Below are 18,658 nucleotides of genomic sequence, written 5' to 3'. Positions count from 1 at the left end.
CAGGCTGATCATCTAAGGCTTTCAGCAAGAAACCCACAGTCAAGCAACGCCATGCTGGTTAGTGTGAGCTATGCTGGTCCACTGACTCGACCAGCACAAAACAAGCACTAACCAGCATTGCGAATTCATAAGCTGATGTGAAGAAGATCAAACTGAAAGAGCCTTAATTGGCCATATATATATATATATATATATATATATATATATATATATATATATATATATATAGTGCAGTGCACGGAGCACACATGAAAATTTTATATATACAGGAGAGATATAAAAAATTTAAAATATCATGTCAAATGTAGCTGCAGTCTTGTAAGAAGCAACAGTAAAGATGGAACATGTATTTAGGCTACATCAGCCATTGAAGTCACGTTAAATTGCGGTCAGAGTGCAATAAGAAATGAAAACTAAAGCTGGGACTAAACCTTCTGATTCTGGGTGCTGGGAATCAAGAGTACTGGGGGAAACAATCCTGCATCTTTGAAATCGATGGAGCCAAATGCTACGCAACATGATTCACAAACACTGCACTAAGGACATCTGCTGGACAAACACAGGGAAAAGGCTTGAAACACACAATGCTCTGAAAATGACTAGCCCTATGTGTGTCATGTGGGTTTCATAAACCCTTAACCAGTCATTTGAACAGGTATGATATTAATATCTGGTTCATCAGTCATATGCAAGAGTTAGACAAAACAAAACCACTTATAAACAAAAGTTTACAGTTAACATTTATATTTTGCAGCCTTTAGTCAAGATGATGACTTTCACATATTACAATTTCAACACATTAAGAAAACGAATTGAATGTTTAATTTAAAAACAGTTGTGTGTAGTGTAGTGTGTAATGTAGTGTGTGATGTTGCTGATTGAGCATGAAAAAGCTCCAGTTATTCTCTATATCAGTGTCAGTGTTTCTGAACTCCCTGAAACGCCTCCATTGTAGTCTCGAGATTCTTCCAGGAACGAACACGTCACAATATTCCTCATTATAATGATTCATGCGCAGAATAAAGGGGCGGGGCCTGTTTGAGTTAGTCAGTAGTGTCAGAGAATGTCTAATAAGGGGAGAACTTCCATTCTCAGTAAACTTCCGGCTTCTGAACTGGTTGCAGTTCCACTCTGGCTCCACATGAGGGCGCTCACAGGACGAGTGCAGGATGAATGGAGGTATATGGCGCTATACCCCTCAAAATCCACTTTTCTCAGGATATCATTTTTTGTCTAGTAATTTGAATGTTGTATCCGAAAGGAGATGCAAAGAAATTACACATTGCTGGGTGTTAGATTTTTTAGAGTCACTTATTTGCTTTAAAAAGTCTTTTAAAATGTAAATGACGTCATACACTTCGTACGACCAGAGATACTGCTTTACGGCAATCCTTCAGTCACTTTGGTGCTTTCAGCTCTGCACTTTCTTTTCTCTCGAGGCATCGACAACACAGCTGACACAGGTAAACACACAACACAGCTGACACAGGGAAACACACAACACAGCTGACACAGGGAAACACACAACACAGCTGACACAGGTAAACACACAACACAGCTGACACAGGTAAACACACAACACAGCTGACACAGGTAAACACACAACACAGCTGACACAGGTAAACACACAACACAGCTGACACAGGTAAACACACAACACAGCTGACACAGGTAAACACACAACACAGCTGACACAGGGAAACACACAACACAGCTGACACAGGTAAACACACAACACAGCTGACACAGGGAAACACACAACACAGCCGACACAGGGAAACACACAACACAGCTGACACAGGTAAACACACAACACAGCTGACACAGGGAAACACACAACACAGCTGACACAGGGAAACACACAACACAGCTGACACACAACACAGCTGACACAGGGAAACACACAACACAGCTGACACAGGTAAACACACAACACAGCTGACACAGGGAAACACACAACACAGCTGACACAGGTAAACACACAACACAGCTGACACAGGGAAACACACAACACAGCTGACACAGGTAAACACACAACACAGCTGACACAGGGAAACACACAACACAGCTGACACAGGTAAACACACAACACAGCTGACACAGGTAAACACACAACACAGCTGACACAGGTAAACACACAACACAGCTGACACAGGGAAACACACAACACAGCTGACACAGGCAAACACACAACCAGTGTTGGGGGTAACTCATTACAAGTAACTTGAGTTACGTAATCAGATTACTTTTTCAAGTAACTAGTAAAGTAATGCATTACTTTTTCAATTTGCATTAAAATATCTAAGTTACTTTTCCAAATAAGTAACGCTAGTTACTTTTTCACATTTATTGACTAACAGCTCTCCTGTCCCCATGTTGAAAGAAACAAAGTGAGGTGGTGGTGTGTGCGCTGTGTAAACATGATGGTTATTGTAGTTCTAGAGTAAATGTGAACTTACTCATCTCACTGCTCAAAATAAATAAAAACAGTAAACTGCAATCTCAACTTTTTTTTTTTTTACTCAACTTTTATAATTAATTATTAAATTACACAAATATACTTTGTGAATTTAATCTCACTTTATTAATGTCTTTGCTGCTGACCTTCAATGATCTAATTCAACCATACTAATAAGCAAAAATTACTTAAGATTTAGAAATAAGAGTGTTACTTCCTTCTCCTGTATATTATTGTTCTTTAATCCAGAACAGCAGGGCAAGTGGCACCCTTTACTGTACAAGCGTAAATATACATTTCCTTCAGCCTGAGGCTTATTCAGTTCACTTTTGGTGTGAAAGGGCCTTAACATTTGCCAAAAATAGAACTTTTTTGTTGGTCTTGTTATTAAAAAAACAAAAAAAAACAAGCAAGCCCAGCCCAGGTGAGAAGAAAAAGTAACGTAAAGTAACGTAACACATTACTTTTCATAAAAAGTAACTAAGTAATGCAATTAGTTCCTTTTTTGGGGAGTAACGCAATATTGTAATGCATTACTTTTAAAAGTAACTTTCCCCAACACTGCACACAACACAGCTGACACAGGTAAACACACAACACAGCTGACACAGGTAAACACACAACACAGCTGACACAGGGAAACACACAACACAGCTGACACAGGTAAACACACAACACAGCTGACACAGGTAAACACACAACACAGCTGACACAGGTAAACACACAACACAGCTGACACAGGTAAACACACAACACAGCTGACACAGGGAAACACACAAGACAGCTGACACAGGTAAACACACAACACAGCTGACACAGGTAAACACACAACACAGCTGACACAGGTAAACACACAACACAGCTGACACAGGGAAACACACAACACAGCTGACACAGGTAAACACACAACACAGCTGACACAGGGAAACACACAACACAGCTGACACAGGTAAACACACGACACAGCCGACACAGGTAAACACACAACACAGCCGACACAGGGAAACACACACCACAGCTGACACAGGTAAACACACAACACAGCTGACACAGGGAAACACACAACACAGCTGACACAGGTAAACATACAACACAGCCGACACAGGTAAACACACAACACAGCTGACACAGGTAAACATACAACACAGCTGACACAGGTAAACACACAACACAGCTGACACAGGTAAACACACAACACAGCTGACACAGGGAAACACACACCACAGCTGACACAGGGAAACACACAACACAGCTGACACAGGGAAACACACAACACAGCTGACACAGGCAAACACACAACACAGCTGACACAGGCAAACACACACCACAGCTGACACAGGGAAACACACAACACAGCTGACACAGGGAAACACACACCACAGCTGACACAGGGAAACACACAACACAGCTGACACAGGGAAACACACAACACAGCTGACACAGGCAAACACACAACACAGCTGACACAGGGAAACACACACCACAGCTGACACAGGGAAACACACAACACAGCTGACACAGGGAAACACACAACACAGCTGACACAGGTAAACACACAACACAGCTGACACAGGGAAACACACACCACAGCTGACACAGGGAAACACACAACACAGCTGACACAGGGAAACACACAACACAGCTGACACAGGCAAACACACAACACAGCTGACACAGGCAAACACACACCACAGCTGACACAGGCAAACACACAACACAGCTGACACAGGGAAACACACACCACAGCTGACACAGGGAAACACACAACACAGCTGACACAGGCAAACACACAACACAGCTGACACAGGCAAACACACAACACAGCTGACACAGGGAAACACACACCACAGCTGACACAGGGAAACACACGTGCTAGACGAGTTTTTTGTTTTGTTTGTTTCTGGTCCCGCTTCGGGTGCCACGATGCCATCAAGCGGTATCTCTGGTCGTAATCAGTCCTTCACTGACCAATCAGCGTTCATTAGCAGAATGCTAGCGTGTTATGGGCAACAACAACTCAACCTGTAAGAAATCGAAAGGTCATAAGTACTTGTTCATTCAACTTTCGACCTATAACCCATGTTGAACTTGCAAAACCTACAATCAAATCTGAGATTTCTCAACGGCAATCGGGAGAAAGAGACAAATTTAGCCGTCTAGCTCCATAGACTCCCATTCATTCTGCACTCATGGGCGATCGCCCCCAGTGGAGCTCTGGTGGAACTACAACCACAATTCGGTACAATAGGACTTAATAGGGAGTGGCCAGGCTCTCCGTAGACGGGCTCTGGTAGTGTGTTAAACTGGCGGTTATGGTAAGGGTCGGGACATTTCCCAAACACACTAGAAGCGCTCGACCAATCACAACACACTGCTCCAGCCGACCAATCAGAGCACAGTGTGCTTATCAGAAGGAGGGGCTTCATAGAGACAGGAACTAAACAGAGCGATACTGACAGACTGGGAAGAGAGGAGCCGCAACAATGGAGAATATGAGGAAAATAATCAACATTCAAACAGGAAAACCTGTTCTAGTAGAGAACTGGACTTTGAAAAAGGGCATAATAAGTCCTCTTTAGTGACTGACAGCTGTGGACTCAAACCTTCTTTCTTTCTCTGTTTCAGGTATACATATTTGAGAATAATATCTACTATCAGCCAGAAGTGAAGAGCAGTTCTCTAAGACTGACGTCATCGGGGCAAGATGGCCTCATATTTAATGGAATAACTGACTGGCTTTATGAGGGTAACACACCATCATCACACTGTTATGAACAACACAAGCCATGCCATTACATATTATCTGAATGAATCTGACCTGTTTGAATCTGTTTCTCTGATTGGCTGTTAGAGGAGGTCTTGCATTCTTCAGTTGCTCACTGGTGGTCTCCGTCAGGATCCAGTCTGGCATTTCTCACCATCAACGACACTCTTGTTCCCAAAGAGCAGCTGCCGCGTTTCACAGGGATGCTTTATCCTCGTGGACATCAGTATCCATACCCGAAGGTAAGCCGCACATCCGTCTGCCTCAACCTGCTGTTGAATACGCATCTTACAAAAGGTTGAAGGAGTAGTTCACTTCAGAATTAAAATTTCCTGACCCCCACGCCATTCAAGATATTCAAGAAAACATTCCAGGATTGTTCTCCATATAGTGACTTCAATGGGGTCCAACGGGTCGAAGGTCCAAATGTCAGTTTCAGTGCAGCTTCAAAGTCTCGACACGATCCAGCCGAGGAATAAGAGTCTCATCTAGACAAACCATCCGCCATTTTCTAAAAAAATAAACATTTATATACTTTTAACCACAAATGCTCGTCTTGCACTAGCTGTGATGCGACACACATTACATCATCATGTTGAAAGGTCAAGCGTGACGTAGGCGGAAATATCGACCCAGTGTTTACAAATCGAACATGCAAAGACTAAGTCAAATGCCATTTATAAAAAATGTAAATAAATAAAATGTAAAACAACGATGTCGGACCATTTTGAAGTTGGAGGAGAAAATGAGATGGAGTTCATTTTCATTTCTGAACAGGAACTTGCGTGACCTTTCAGCTTGATGACATAATGTGTGTCGTGACCTTTCAGCTTGATTACATAATCTGTGGCACATCACAGCTAGTGCAAGGTGAGTATTTGTGGTTAAAAAGTATATAAATGTTTATTTTTTGTTATAAAATGGCGGATGGTTTGTCTAGACAAGACTTTTATTCCTCGGCTGGATCGTGTCGAGACTTTGAAGCTGCACTGAAACTCACATCTGGACCTTCAACCCTTTGGACCCCATTGAAGTCACTATATGGAGAAAAATCCTGCAATGTTTTCCTCAAAAACCTTCATTTCTTTTCGACTGAAGAAAGAAAGACATGAATATCTTGGATGACATGGGGGAGAGTAAATGATAAGGAAATTTTAATTCTGAAGTGAACGACTCCTTTAACAGCTCATGATGAACTGACTTTCTGGATCTGGATCTCTCTCCCTCCTCTAAACTCATGAAGCTGTACTGGTTTTAACTGGTCTCTGTTTGTTCTCAGTCACCAGTTTACAGATCAAAACCAGCTCACTCTTTCAGTCATTGGTTAGTTACGGCTGAAAGGGTGAACAACAGAACTCTGGATTTCACTTTATTTCACTGTGTGCAACAGGCTGGACAGGCGAATCCTGAAGTGACACTAAATGTGGTCAGTGTGAACGGATCCACACACACTACACAACTCCTGCATCCCGACAGCTTACAGAGAAGGTACCACACACACACACACACACACACACACACACACACGCATTACACAACTGCAGCATTCCGACAGCTTACAGAGAAGGTACCACACACACACACACACACACACACACACACACACTACACAACTGCTGCATCCCAACAGCTTACAGAGAAGGTACCACACACACACACACACACACACACACTACACAACTGCTGCATCCCAACAGCTTACAGAGAAGGTACCACACACACACACACACACACACACTACACAACTCTTGCATCCCGACAGCTTACAGAGAAGGTACAACACACACACACACACACACACACACTACACAACTGCTGCATCCCGACAGCTTACAGAAAAGGTACCACACACACAAACACACACACTACACACACACACACTACACAACTGCTGCATCCCGACAGCTTACAGAGAAGGTACCACACACACACAAACACACACACACACACACTACACAATTGCTGCATCCCGACAGCTTACAGAGAAGGTACCCCCCCCCCCCCCCACACACACACACACTACACAACTGCTGCATCCCAACAGCTTACAGAGAAGGTACCACACACACACACACACACACACACTCACAGACACACACACACACTACACAACTCCACTGCTCCAGTCGACCAATCAGAGCACAGTGTGCTTTTCAGAAGGAGGGGCTTCATAGAGACAGGAAGTAAACAGAGCGTTACTGACAGACTGGGAAGAGAGGAGCCGCAACAATGGAGAATATGAGGAAAATAATCAACATTCAAACAGGAAAACCTGTTCTAGAGCTCAAAAACAACATCAAGACTAAAAAAAAGCATAATAGGTCCTCTTTAATAAGACTTTTCTATTTCTAAACCTTCAGATGTTCATAATGTTTGAGCTGACAGCCTGTTGTATGTGTGTGTGTGTGTGTGTGTGTGCAGTGAGCTCTATATCAGCATGGTGCAGTGGGTAACAGACGAGTGTCTCGCTGTACGCTGGTTAAACCGTCCTCAGAACGCCTCCATTCTCACACTGTGCTACACACACACGGGGATATGTGTGGTGGTGAGCGATTCTCAAACACGCCATTCATGAGAGAGAATTTGAATTGAATTGGCCACAACAAGTTGAACTAGAAGAGGAATTTACTGAACTGAAACTTTTAAACACAGATGCATTCTGGGAAATGAAGTGTTCTTCCATTCTGGTCCATCTATTCCAGGAAATTCAAGGACTTCAATTTCAATTAATTTGAATTCTACTTCCTTGCATTTATCTTTTCAATTGCAATTCTTCGTTCTGGTTGCTACCTCAATTCCAATTATGGAACTGAGTTGGAATTTAAAAGGCATCTCAATTCACTTGTGAATGGCACACAGCACTGACACACACCCACATACTGTATACTGTACGTATACGATGCAAACACACATAAACATTGGTTTTGGTCTCTCATTGCAGAAACATGTCATGACATCAGACAAATGGATTGACAGACAGGTAAAGATTGTCACTTTAGACTTTGCCATATTTATTTACCTCAAACAAAAAGCTGAGTTGAAGTAATCTGACGCTCTCTAATGATTTGTGTAGAATGAAAAACCAGTTTTCTCTGAAGATGGAGCAACGTTTCTCATGACATCACCGCTCAGGATCGGAAACCGCGGATCCTTTAGACACCTCGCCATGATGTCAGGGCAGGTATAAAAGTGCACAAACCATACACACAAAAAACATATTTCACCCTGATCTGACTTTAAAGGGCTCCTATTAAGCTTTTTTTTCCCATGTTTATCTTTCTTTAGTCTGTAATGTTGCCGTTTGAGCATGAAAAAGCTCCAGTTATTCTCTATATCAGTGTCAGTGTTTCTGAACTCCCTGAAACACCTCCATTGAAGTCTCGAGTTTCTTCCGGGAACGAACACGTCACAATATTCTTCATTATAATAATTCATACGCAGAATAAAGGGGCGGGGCCTGGTTGAGTTAGTCAGTAGTGTGTTAAACTGGCGGTTATGGTAATTAGGGTCGGGACATTTCTCAAACACACTAGAAGCGCTCGACCAATCACAACACACTGCTCCAGCCGACCAATCAGAGCACAGTGTGCTTTTCAGAAGGAGGGGCTTCATAGAGACAGGAATAAAAGGGGTACGTTTCCCAAAGCCAACTATGGTCGCAAGTTCCGTCGTAACCAATAGAGTTGAATGGAAATTGTGATCATAGTTGGCCAACAATGCTTTTGGGAAAAGCACCCTAGAGCGTTACTGGGTGGGCCTGTCCGAATATCCACATTTATTTTGATTTTCAACACTTTACATTTTAAAATAAACTATTCAGTAGTACCAGAGAATGTCTAATAAGGGGAGAACTTCCACTCTCAGTGAACTTCCGGCTTCTGAACTGGCTGCAGTTCCACTCTGGCTCCACATGAGGGCGCTCACAGGACGAGTGCAGAATGAATGGAGGTCTATGGCGCTATACCCCTCAAAATCCACTTTTCTCAGGATATAATTTTTTGTCTAGTAATTTGAATGTTGTATTCGAAAGGAGATGCAAAGAAATTACACATTGCTGGGTGTTAGATTTTTTAGAGTCACTTATTTGCTTTAAAAAGTCTTTTAAAGTGTCAATGACGTCATACACATCGTACGACCAGAGATACTGCTTTACGGCAATCCTTCAGTCACTTTGGTGCTTTCGCGCTCTGCACTTTCTTTTCTCTCGAGGCATCGACAACACAGCTGACACAGGTAAACACACAACACAGCTGACACAGGTAAACACACAACACAGCCGACACAGGGAAACACACAACACAGCTGACACAGGTAAACACACAACACAGCCGACACAGGGAAACACACAACACAGCTGACACAGGTAAACACACAACACAGCTGACACAGGTAAACACACAACACAGCTGACACAGGGAAACACAACACAGCTGACACAGGGAAACACACAACACAGCTGACACAGGTAAACACACAACACAGCTGACACAGGGAAACACACAACACAGCTGACACAGGTAAACACACAACACAGCTGACACAGGCAAACACACAACACAGTTGACACAGGTAAACACAACACAGCTGACAGGTAAACACACAACACAGCTGACACAGGTAAACACACAACACAGCTGACACAGGGAAACACAACACAGCTGACAGGTAAACACACAACACAGCTGACACAGGGAAACACACAACACAGCTGACACAGGTAAACACACAACACAGCCGACACAGGCAAACACACAACACAGCCGACACAGGTAAACACACAACACAGCTGACACAGGTAAACACACAACACAGCCGACACAGGCAAACACACAACACAGCTGACACAGGTAAACACACAACACAGCCGACACAGGTAAACACACAACACAGCTGACACAGGTAAACACACAACACAGCTGACACAGGCAAACACACAACACAGCCGACACAGGTAAACACACAACACAGCTGACACAGGTAAACACACAACACAGCTGACACAGGTAAACACACAACACAGCTGACACAGGTAAACACACGACACAGCTGACACAGGGAAACACAACACAGCTGACACAGGGAAACACACAACACAGCTGACACAGGGAAACACACAACACAGCTGACACAGGCAAACACACAACACAGTTGACACAGGTAAACACAACACAGCTGACAGGTAAACACACAACACAGCTGACACAGGTAAACACACAACACAGCTGACACAGGGAAACACAACACAGCTGACAGGTAAACACACAACACAGCCGACACAGGTAAACACACAACACAGCTGACACAGGTAAACACACAACACAGCCGACACAGGTAAACACACAACACAGCTGACACAGGTAAACACACAACACAGCTGACACAGGCAAACACACAACACAGCCGACACAGGTAAACACACAACACAGCTGACACAGGTAAACACACAACACAGCTGACACAGGTAAACACACAACACAGCTGACACAGGCAAACACACAACACAGCTGACACAGGTAAACACACAACACAGCTGACACAGGGAAACACAACACAGCTGACACAGGGAAACACACAACACAGCTGACACAGGGAAACACACAACACAGCTGACACAGGTAAACACACAACACAGCTGACACAGGCAAACACACAACACAGTTGACACAGGTAAACACAACACAGCTGACAGGTAAACACACAACACAGCTGACACAGGTAAACACACAACACAGCTGACACAGGGAAACACAACACAGCTGACAGGTAAACACACAACACAGCTGACACAGGGAAACACACAACACAGCTGACACAGGTAAACACACAACACAGCTGACACAGGCAAACACACAGCACAGCCGACACAGGTAAACACACAACACAGCTGACACAGGTAAACACACAACACAGCCGACACAGGCAAACACACAACACAGCCGACACAGGTAAACACACAACACAGCTGACACAGGTAAACACACAACACAGCTGACACAGGCAAACACACAACACAGCCGACACAGGCAAACACACAACACAGCCGACACAGGTAAACACACAACACAGCTGACACAGGTAAACACACAACACAGCCGACACAGGTAAACACACAACACAGCTGACACAGGTAAACACACAACACAGCTGACACAGGCAAACACACAACACAGCCGACACAGGTAAACACACAACACAGCTGACACAGGTAAACACACAACACAGCCGACACAGGCAAACACACAACACAGCCGACACAGGTAAACACACAACACAGCTGACACAGGGAAACACACAACACAGCCGACACAGGTAAACACACAACACAGCTGACACAGGTAAACACACAACACAGCTGACACAGGTAAACACACAACACAGCTGACACAGGTAAACACACAACACAGCCGACACAGGCAAACACACAACACAGCCGACACAGGTAAACACACAACACAGCTGACACAGGCAAACACACAACACAGCCGACACAGGAAAACACACAACACAGCTGACACAGGTAAACACACAACACAGCTGACACAGGTAAACACACAACACAGCCGACACAGGCAAACACACAACACAGCCGACACAGGGAAACACACAACACAGCTGACACAGGTAAACACACAACACAGCTGACACAGGCAAACACACAACACAGCTGACACAGGTAAACACAACACAGCTGACAGGTAAACACACAACACAGCTGACACAGGGAAACACAACACAGCTGACACAGGTAAACACACAACACAGCTGACACAGGCAAACACACAACACAGCTGACACAGGTAAACACACAACACAGCTGACACAGGTAAACACACAACACAGCCGACACAGGTAAACACACAACACAGCTGACACAGGGAAACACACAACACAGCTGACACAGGTAAACACACAACACAGCCGACACAGGCAAACACACAACACAGCCGACACAGGGAAACACACAACACAGCTGACACAGGCAAACACACAACACAGCTGACACAGGGAAACACACAACACAGCTGACACAGGGAAACACACAACACAGCTGACACAGGTAAACACACAACACAGCTGACACAGGTAAACACACAACACAGCTGACACAGGGAAACACACAACACAGCTGACACAGGGAAACACACAACACAGCTGACACAGGCAAACACACAACACAGCTGACACAGGCAAACACACAACACAGCTGACACAGGCAAACACACAACACAGCCGACACAGGCAAACACACAACACAGCTGACACAGGCAAACACACAACACAGCTGACACAGGTAAACACACAACACAGCCGACACAGGTAAACACACAACACAGCTGACACAGGTAAACACACGACACAGCTGACACAGGCAAACACACAACACAGCTGACACAGGTAAACACACAACACAGCTGACACAGGTAAACACACGTGCTAGAAGAGTTTTTGTTTTGTTTGTTTCTGGTCCCGCTTCGGATGCCACGATGCCATCAAGCGGTATCTCTGGTCGTAATCAGTCCTTCACTGACCAATCAGCGTTCATTAGCAGAATGCTAGCGTGTTATGGGCAACAACAACTCAACCTATAAGAAATCGAAAGGACATAAGTACTCGTTCTTTCAACTTTCGACCTATAACCCATGTTGAACTTGCAAAACCTACAATCAAATCTGAGATTTCTCAACGGCAATCGGGTGAAAGAGACAAATTTAGCCGTCTAGCCCCATAGACTCCCATTCATTCTGCACTCATGGGCGATCGCCCCCAGTGGAACTCTGGTGGAACTACAACCACAATTCGGTACAATAGGACTTAATAGGGAGTGGCCAGGCTCTCCGTAGACGGGCTCTGGTAGTACCTATGTAACAGAAGAGTTGTGGTGCTTCTAATTAAGTAATAAAAAGCAGTTGCAAATATATATATAAAAAAAATACACATAGCCTATTCATCTTTTGCGCCAATAAAATGTAAAATGTACTTTGTTTTACCACCAAAGTGATATCTAATTAATTTAGCTTAGTTACAGTGGAATGTTTTCCTCAACATCTCAGGATTTCGGGGCACGTGAGCATAATGCATGCATGCATGCAATCCCGAACATAATGCATGATGGGAAACGTTTAGCCTTGAAAGCTGCTTAGGAGCAGTGTGGGTTTAGTGTGTGTTCAGGGCACTGCGCTTTGGCATTTTTAATTGTGCACTTACTTCCAGTTGTGTGCATGTGCTCTCAAGTGGCGAAGACCGCAAGTGTGGGTATTTGGACAAGCCCACAGACTGGGAAGAGAGCCAAATATGGAGAGAATAAGGTGGTTTTTGAACTTTGAAGCATGAAAACCTGTTGTTCTAGAGCCCCAAGTGAATGTGTCTGTGTGTTTTACCTCTCCTGCTGTCAGCCTGAAGGTGAAGAGGTCAGCATGCGTCACCTGACCTCAGGTACCTGGGAGGTCACCGAGATCCTGGCCTACGATGAAAAGTGGGATACAGTGTGAGTCACTTGTTTCACACACAAACACACACACACACACACACAGCCTATTAAATGTCTGACACGTTGTGTGTTTTCATTCAGATATTTTCTCAGTACTGAGGCTGGATTCAGTCACAGGCACCTGTACAGGTCAGACACACTGATTCTGCACAGACTTCTTTGTTTTTATTCTTCCTGAATGCCTCACATTACAGCAGTGTGACCTTTGACCTCCAGGGTGAGCACGGTGGATCCGTTCCACCGCGAGTGCTTGAGCTGTTCTTTGTTTAAACCTCACTGTTCATTCTATGAAGCCTCAGTGAGTCCACAAGGACGAGCTGTACTGCTGAACTGCAGAGGTAAATGACTAGCACACACACACACACACACACACACACGATTCTAGAGAAATTGAGAATCAAGATTTTTTGTTTAAAATAGAAGTCACGATTTGCTTATGATTCTGAATATAAACAAAATAACATGTAATTTACAAGACTAAGAGGATCCGACAAAATGTTAATTGCGTCAGTCTATTTAAAAATATTTAATTCATTTGAATATATATATATATATTTTAAATCGCTTAAATGAATGATTCAATGACTCATTTCAATACTGGATGAATCAGCATTATTGAACGAATCATTAAATGACAAACACATTTTTTAACAGTCACTTGTCGCCACCTACTGGTGTAACGATGTAATTGATATAATATTTATTTGAAGCGCCAAGTAACTTCCATAAGGTGATTCACTGCATTTTCATCGCTACCGTAGTCATCTGTGTTTATATCTGAACTATAAACTTTTATCCCAGTACTTCTGTGATAAATTTGAACTATTGTAACACAGAAATAATGATACTGGAACTTTTTGTGAAGCCGTTTCATATCTATACATAACAATGGCTCTCTCTGGCTCAGAACACAGATCTGAATGTTCTCTGTGATTGGAGAATAGACACAGACAAAGCATTGTCCTTTAGGAATAAGGTCACGTCGGTGTTTGAATCAAGATCGTGCTGCTCTAGTTCACACCGTCACATTGACTTCAGCCTCATTTTGGTTTGCAAAAATCTCTGTAAACAATTTGTATTTTATGTTCAGGTCCAGGAATCCCCAAAACCACTGTGCACCTTCTCAGTGACATGAGCGGTGAGTCCAAACACAAAACGCTCATTCACACACACACACACACACACACACACACACACACACACACACACACACACACACACACACACACACACACACACACACACACACATTACACACACACACATTACACACACACACTTTACTTAGCTATCTAAATGGGGACATTCCATAGACGTAATGGTTTTTATACTGTACAAACTGTATATTTTATCTCCTAACACTAACCCTACCCATAACACAAAACTTTTTGCATTTTGACATTTTTAAAAATCCTTTAATTACTTTATTTTTATACGAATTTTACAAATGAGGACTTGAGGTTTTTGGAGTTGTCGTCAGGTTTTGGCCACTTCTGGGTACAAATTTGTCCCCAAAACATAGTTAAGTAGGTACACACACACACACACACACACACACACACACACACACACACACACACACACTCTTAATCAGATCTTGTTCTTAACAGAAATTCTGACCTTGGCCGTTGGTCTTCTGCACGTTCATGAAACTCTAGCACCACAGTTCACTCCGGCTCGCCCAGAAAAAAAAAAAAAAAAAATCAAAATGAATAAAATGGGACATGATCATTGGTATTCACTGCCATTATATAGGCGAGCACGAGCAGGCAATTTTTTTATTTTCCCTTTTGTGGTCTGAAATGGAAAGTAGGGCCTATATGGCACTAGAACAACACCAGGGTGAGTAAATTATGACTTAATTTTAATTTTTTTATCTCTTTAATCAACTGCTGTCTGCCGTCTCACTATATGAGGACATAAACTTCATCTGAGTGTCACTTCATTTGAGAAAACCATCGGCAGATACACAAACTCAATACTCTTTAACTAAAACCCGCCAAAATAAAGGTTTGGTTGTACTTGAAGAGATTATAGCAGAGTACATTCATTCAGCTAGCTGTGGATTATCCCACTTACACCATGGTTATTTCCCATCATTGAGAAGTTAAAGCTGTTATTGTTTTAGTTTTGCATAAAAAAATTAGTTTTGTCTTGCTTTCTTTCTCTTCTTCTCTGCAGATCATGTGACTCTAGATGCTCGTCCGAAGATCAGAGAATTATTCAGAAAGAAACGAAGTCCAGTTAGACAAATCAGGACTTTGCAGATTAACAACCAGGGTATGAAGTCAACGTCATGGTCGTTGTTAATGTTAGTCTCAACAGATTTAAACAATCCATATCATCATGAGCCGCTTTAAAAGCATGAATTCTGTTCAGACTGAATCCACATTGCAAACCATATGGAAGTGTCCCAAATCAGATCGCATGTGGTTCGTGCTGTTCACACTGTTATTAAAAAACACACAGATAATATATGAGCAAAAAAGACATCTGCATTGGGCTTCAGTCTGAATGTAGCCTCAGATGGTTTTACTGATTCAGTTTCTCTGCTGTGAGTGACGGATGTGTGTTTCATGTGTGTTCACAGCACTGAGAGTTGAGCTCAGCTTCCCTCCACAGTTTGAAGAGAGTAAGCAGTACCCTCTCCTGCTGCTGCTGTACGATCACACACACACACACACACACACACACACACACACACACACACACACACACACACACACACACACACACACGCACATGCACACACACACACACACACACACACATGTCTGGTTCACTATCTTTGTGAGGACTCTCCATAGACGTAATGGTTTTTATACCGTACAAACTGTACATTCTATCCCCTTACACTGCCCCTGCCCCTAAACCTGCCCATCACAGGAAACATTCTGCATTTTTACTTTCTCAAAACAACTCATCCTGTGTGATTTATAAGCCTTTTGAAAAGTGGGGACCGCTGGCTGGTTCCCATAATGTAGGTGATCTCAGGTTTTACTATTCTTATGGGGACATTTGGTCCCCACAATGTAATATAAACAAGGGCACTCTCTCTCTCTCTCACACACACACACTGTCTATCTCTCTCACACACAAACACACGCGCACACACAAACATGCGCGCACACACACACACACACAGCTTACTCTCTCTCTCTCTCTCACACACACACACACACACACACACATACATACACACACTCACTCCCTCTCTCACACACTCTCTCATTATCTATTAGTTCTTAATGATATTCTCATTAAGTAATTATTGATTACCTAATAAGGAACTATCTAAGACCTAAATTCGAATCCCATAATATGATTAAGCTTATTTCCACATTAGTTAATAGTAGTAGCTGAAGTGTTAATGTAGAACTACTCATTAGTCCTGCAGTTACTCATTAATGACGGACCAGTGATACCCCAAACTTGAGATGTATCTATAAAAAAAATAAGACAATGGAAAGATCTACAAGCTTATTGTTTAGTAAGGCTGTTTTGCAACTTGGATACAGTATATTTTTTTGTGAAATATTATAGCTATTACAAACTATTTTACTCACTAAAAAATATTCTATAGCTCTTTTTTTTTTAGTTTTAGTTTTTTTAGTCTTTTTGAATTAGTTCACTTCAGAATTAAATATTCCTGATAATTGACTCTCCCCCACATCATCCATGATATTCATGTCTTTCTTTCTTCAGTCGAAAGATATGAATCCACATAGATATGAATCTATTAAGATATGAATAATATGGATTTTTCTCCATATAGTGGACTTCAGCAGTTATCAACAGGATTTTTGTTATTAAATGTCCGCTGGTTTGTCTGGATGAGACTCTTATTCCTCGGCTGGATCGTGTCGAGACTTTGAAGCTGCACTGAAACTCACATTTGGACCTTCAACCCGTTGGACCCCATTGAAGACACTATATGGAGAAAAATCCTGGAATGTTTTCCTCAAAAACCTTAATTTCTTTTCGACCGAAGAAAGAAAGACATGGATATCTTGGATGACATGGGGGAGAGTAAATGATCAGGAAATTTAAATCCTGAAGTGATCCTTTAATTTAAAACGTATGCACTTGAAACTGAAAAAGCTGCGAGATTTAGTGCGACTGTCAAAAACACCCATCTCACATCAGATCATGCCTCATCAGTCTGACCTCTCTCTGTGTGTGTGTGTGTGTGTGTGTGTGACAGTGAGTGTGACCCCGGCTGCCAGCAGGTGAACGAGCGCTTCCATCTGGAGTGGGCCGATGTGCTGGTGGGCTGTGATGATGTGATTGTGGCGCGGGCCGACGGCAGAGGGAGTGGCTTTCAGGGCCAGCAGATTCTCCAGGGGGTTTACAAGCGCTTGGGACTCGTGGACGCAGACGATCAACTCTCGGTTTTAGAGTGAGTAAAAAAAAAATCCATCTACCGTGCGAAAGTCTTACGCTGTGTCCTAACCAGATGTGATGCGATGAGATTGCAGCGACAAGCAACTTATCTGTCCACACTAGGGCTGCATTAGAAATCATATACTAGAAAGTAGGCGAAAAACAGTGTGCAACAAAAGAAGCATGTGTGAATTCACAGTACTCATAAAAGAGTAGGTGAAAATAAATAATTTGTATTGTGTTTTATTAGTGACAAATTTGGGGAGAGGATAAATATTCCAAAACTGAAAATACAGTATGAGAGTTAACTGCACAATTACTAGATGTTTACCTTGGATATTATACAATTTGCAAGCACAATTTGTGGAAAAATAAAAAAAAATTGCGATGCTTCCAACTGTGAACCAATTTGGTAGTGTGTATATATATGTGTGTATATATATATATATATATATATATGTGTGTGTGTGTGTATATATGAAGAGTTCAGATGCAAAAGCCTCTAAATGCCATCTGAAATTTTCTTCTAGAATGATCATTTTTATGAAGCTTGTATATTTAAGTT

At 42.7% G+C, this 18,658-nt stretch overlaps 1 protein-coding gene across 1 annotated transcript in view; it reads left to right on the top strand.

Annotated features, from left to right (window-relative positions):
* The window catches only part of LOC307164810 (inactive dipeptidyl peptidase 10), a 42,408-nt gene that overhangs the window by 16,943 nt on the left and 6,807 nt on the right, over positions 1-18,658 (top strand). The window contains exons 8-20 of the mRNA XM_079881953.1: positions 5,084-5,204; positions 5,310-5,464; positions 6,613-6,710; positions 7,644-7,767; positions 8,164-8,202; positions 8,296-8,403; positions 13,616-13,707; positions 13,792-13,839; positions 13,927-14,048; positions 14,801-14,848; positions 15,892-15,990; positions 16,301-16,370; positions 17,915-18,109. Coding sequence (XP_079738079.1) covers positions 5,084-5,204; positions 5,310-5,464; positions 6,613-6,710; positions 7,644-7,767; positions 8,164-8,202; positions 8,296-8,403; positions 13,616-13,707; positions 13,792-13,839; positions 13,927-14,048; positions 14,801-14,848; positions 15,892-15,990; positions 16,301-16,370; positions 17,915-18,109 — 1,319 coding nt within the window. The remainder of the gene's footprint in view (positions 1-5,083; positions 5,205-5,309; positions 5,465-6,612; positions 6,711-7,643; positions 7,768-8,163; positions 8,203-8,295; positions 8,404-13,615; positions 13,708-13,791; positions 13,840-13,926; positions 14,049-14,800; positions 14,849-15,891; positions 15,991-16,300; positions 16,371-17,914; positions 18,110-18,658) is intronic.

Source organism: Squalius cephalus, assembly GCF_949319135.1.
Source record: "Squalius cephalus genome assembly, chromosome: 9".
Lineage (NCBI taxonomy): Eukaryota > Metazoa > Chordata > Actinopteri > Cypriniformes > Leuciscidae > Squalius > Squalius cephalus.
Note: the sequence above shows the minus strand (reverse complement) of the source record. Positions and strands in the feature narration are given on the sequence as shown.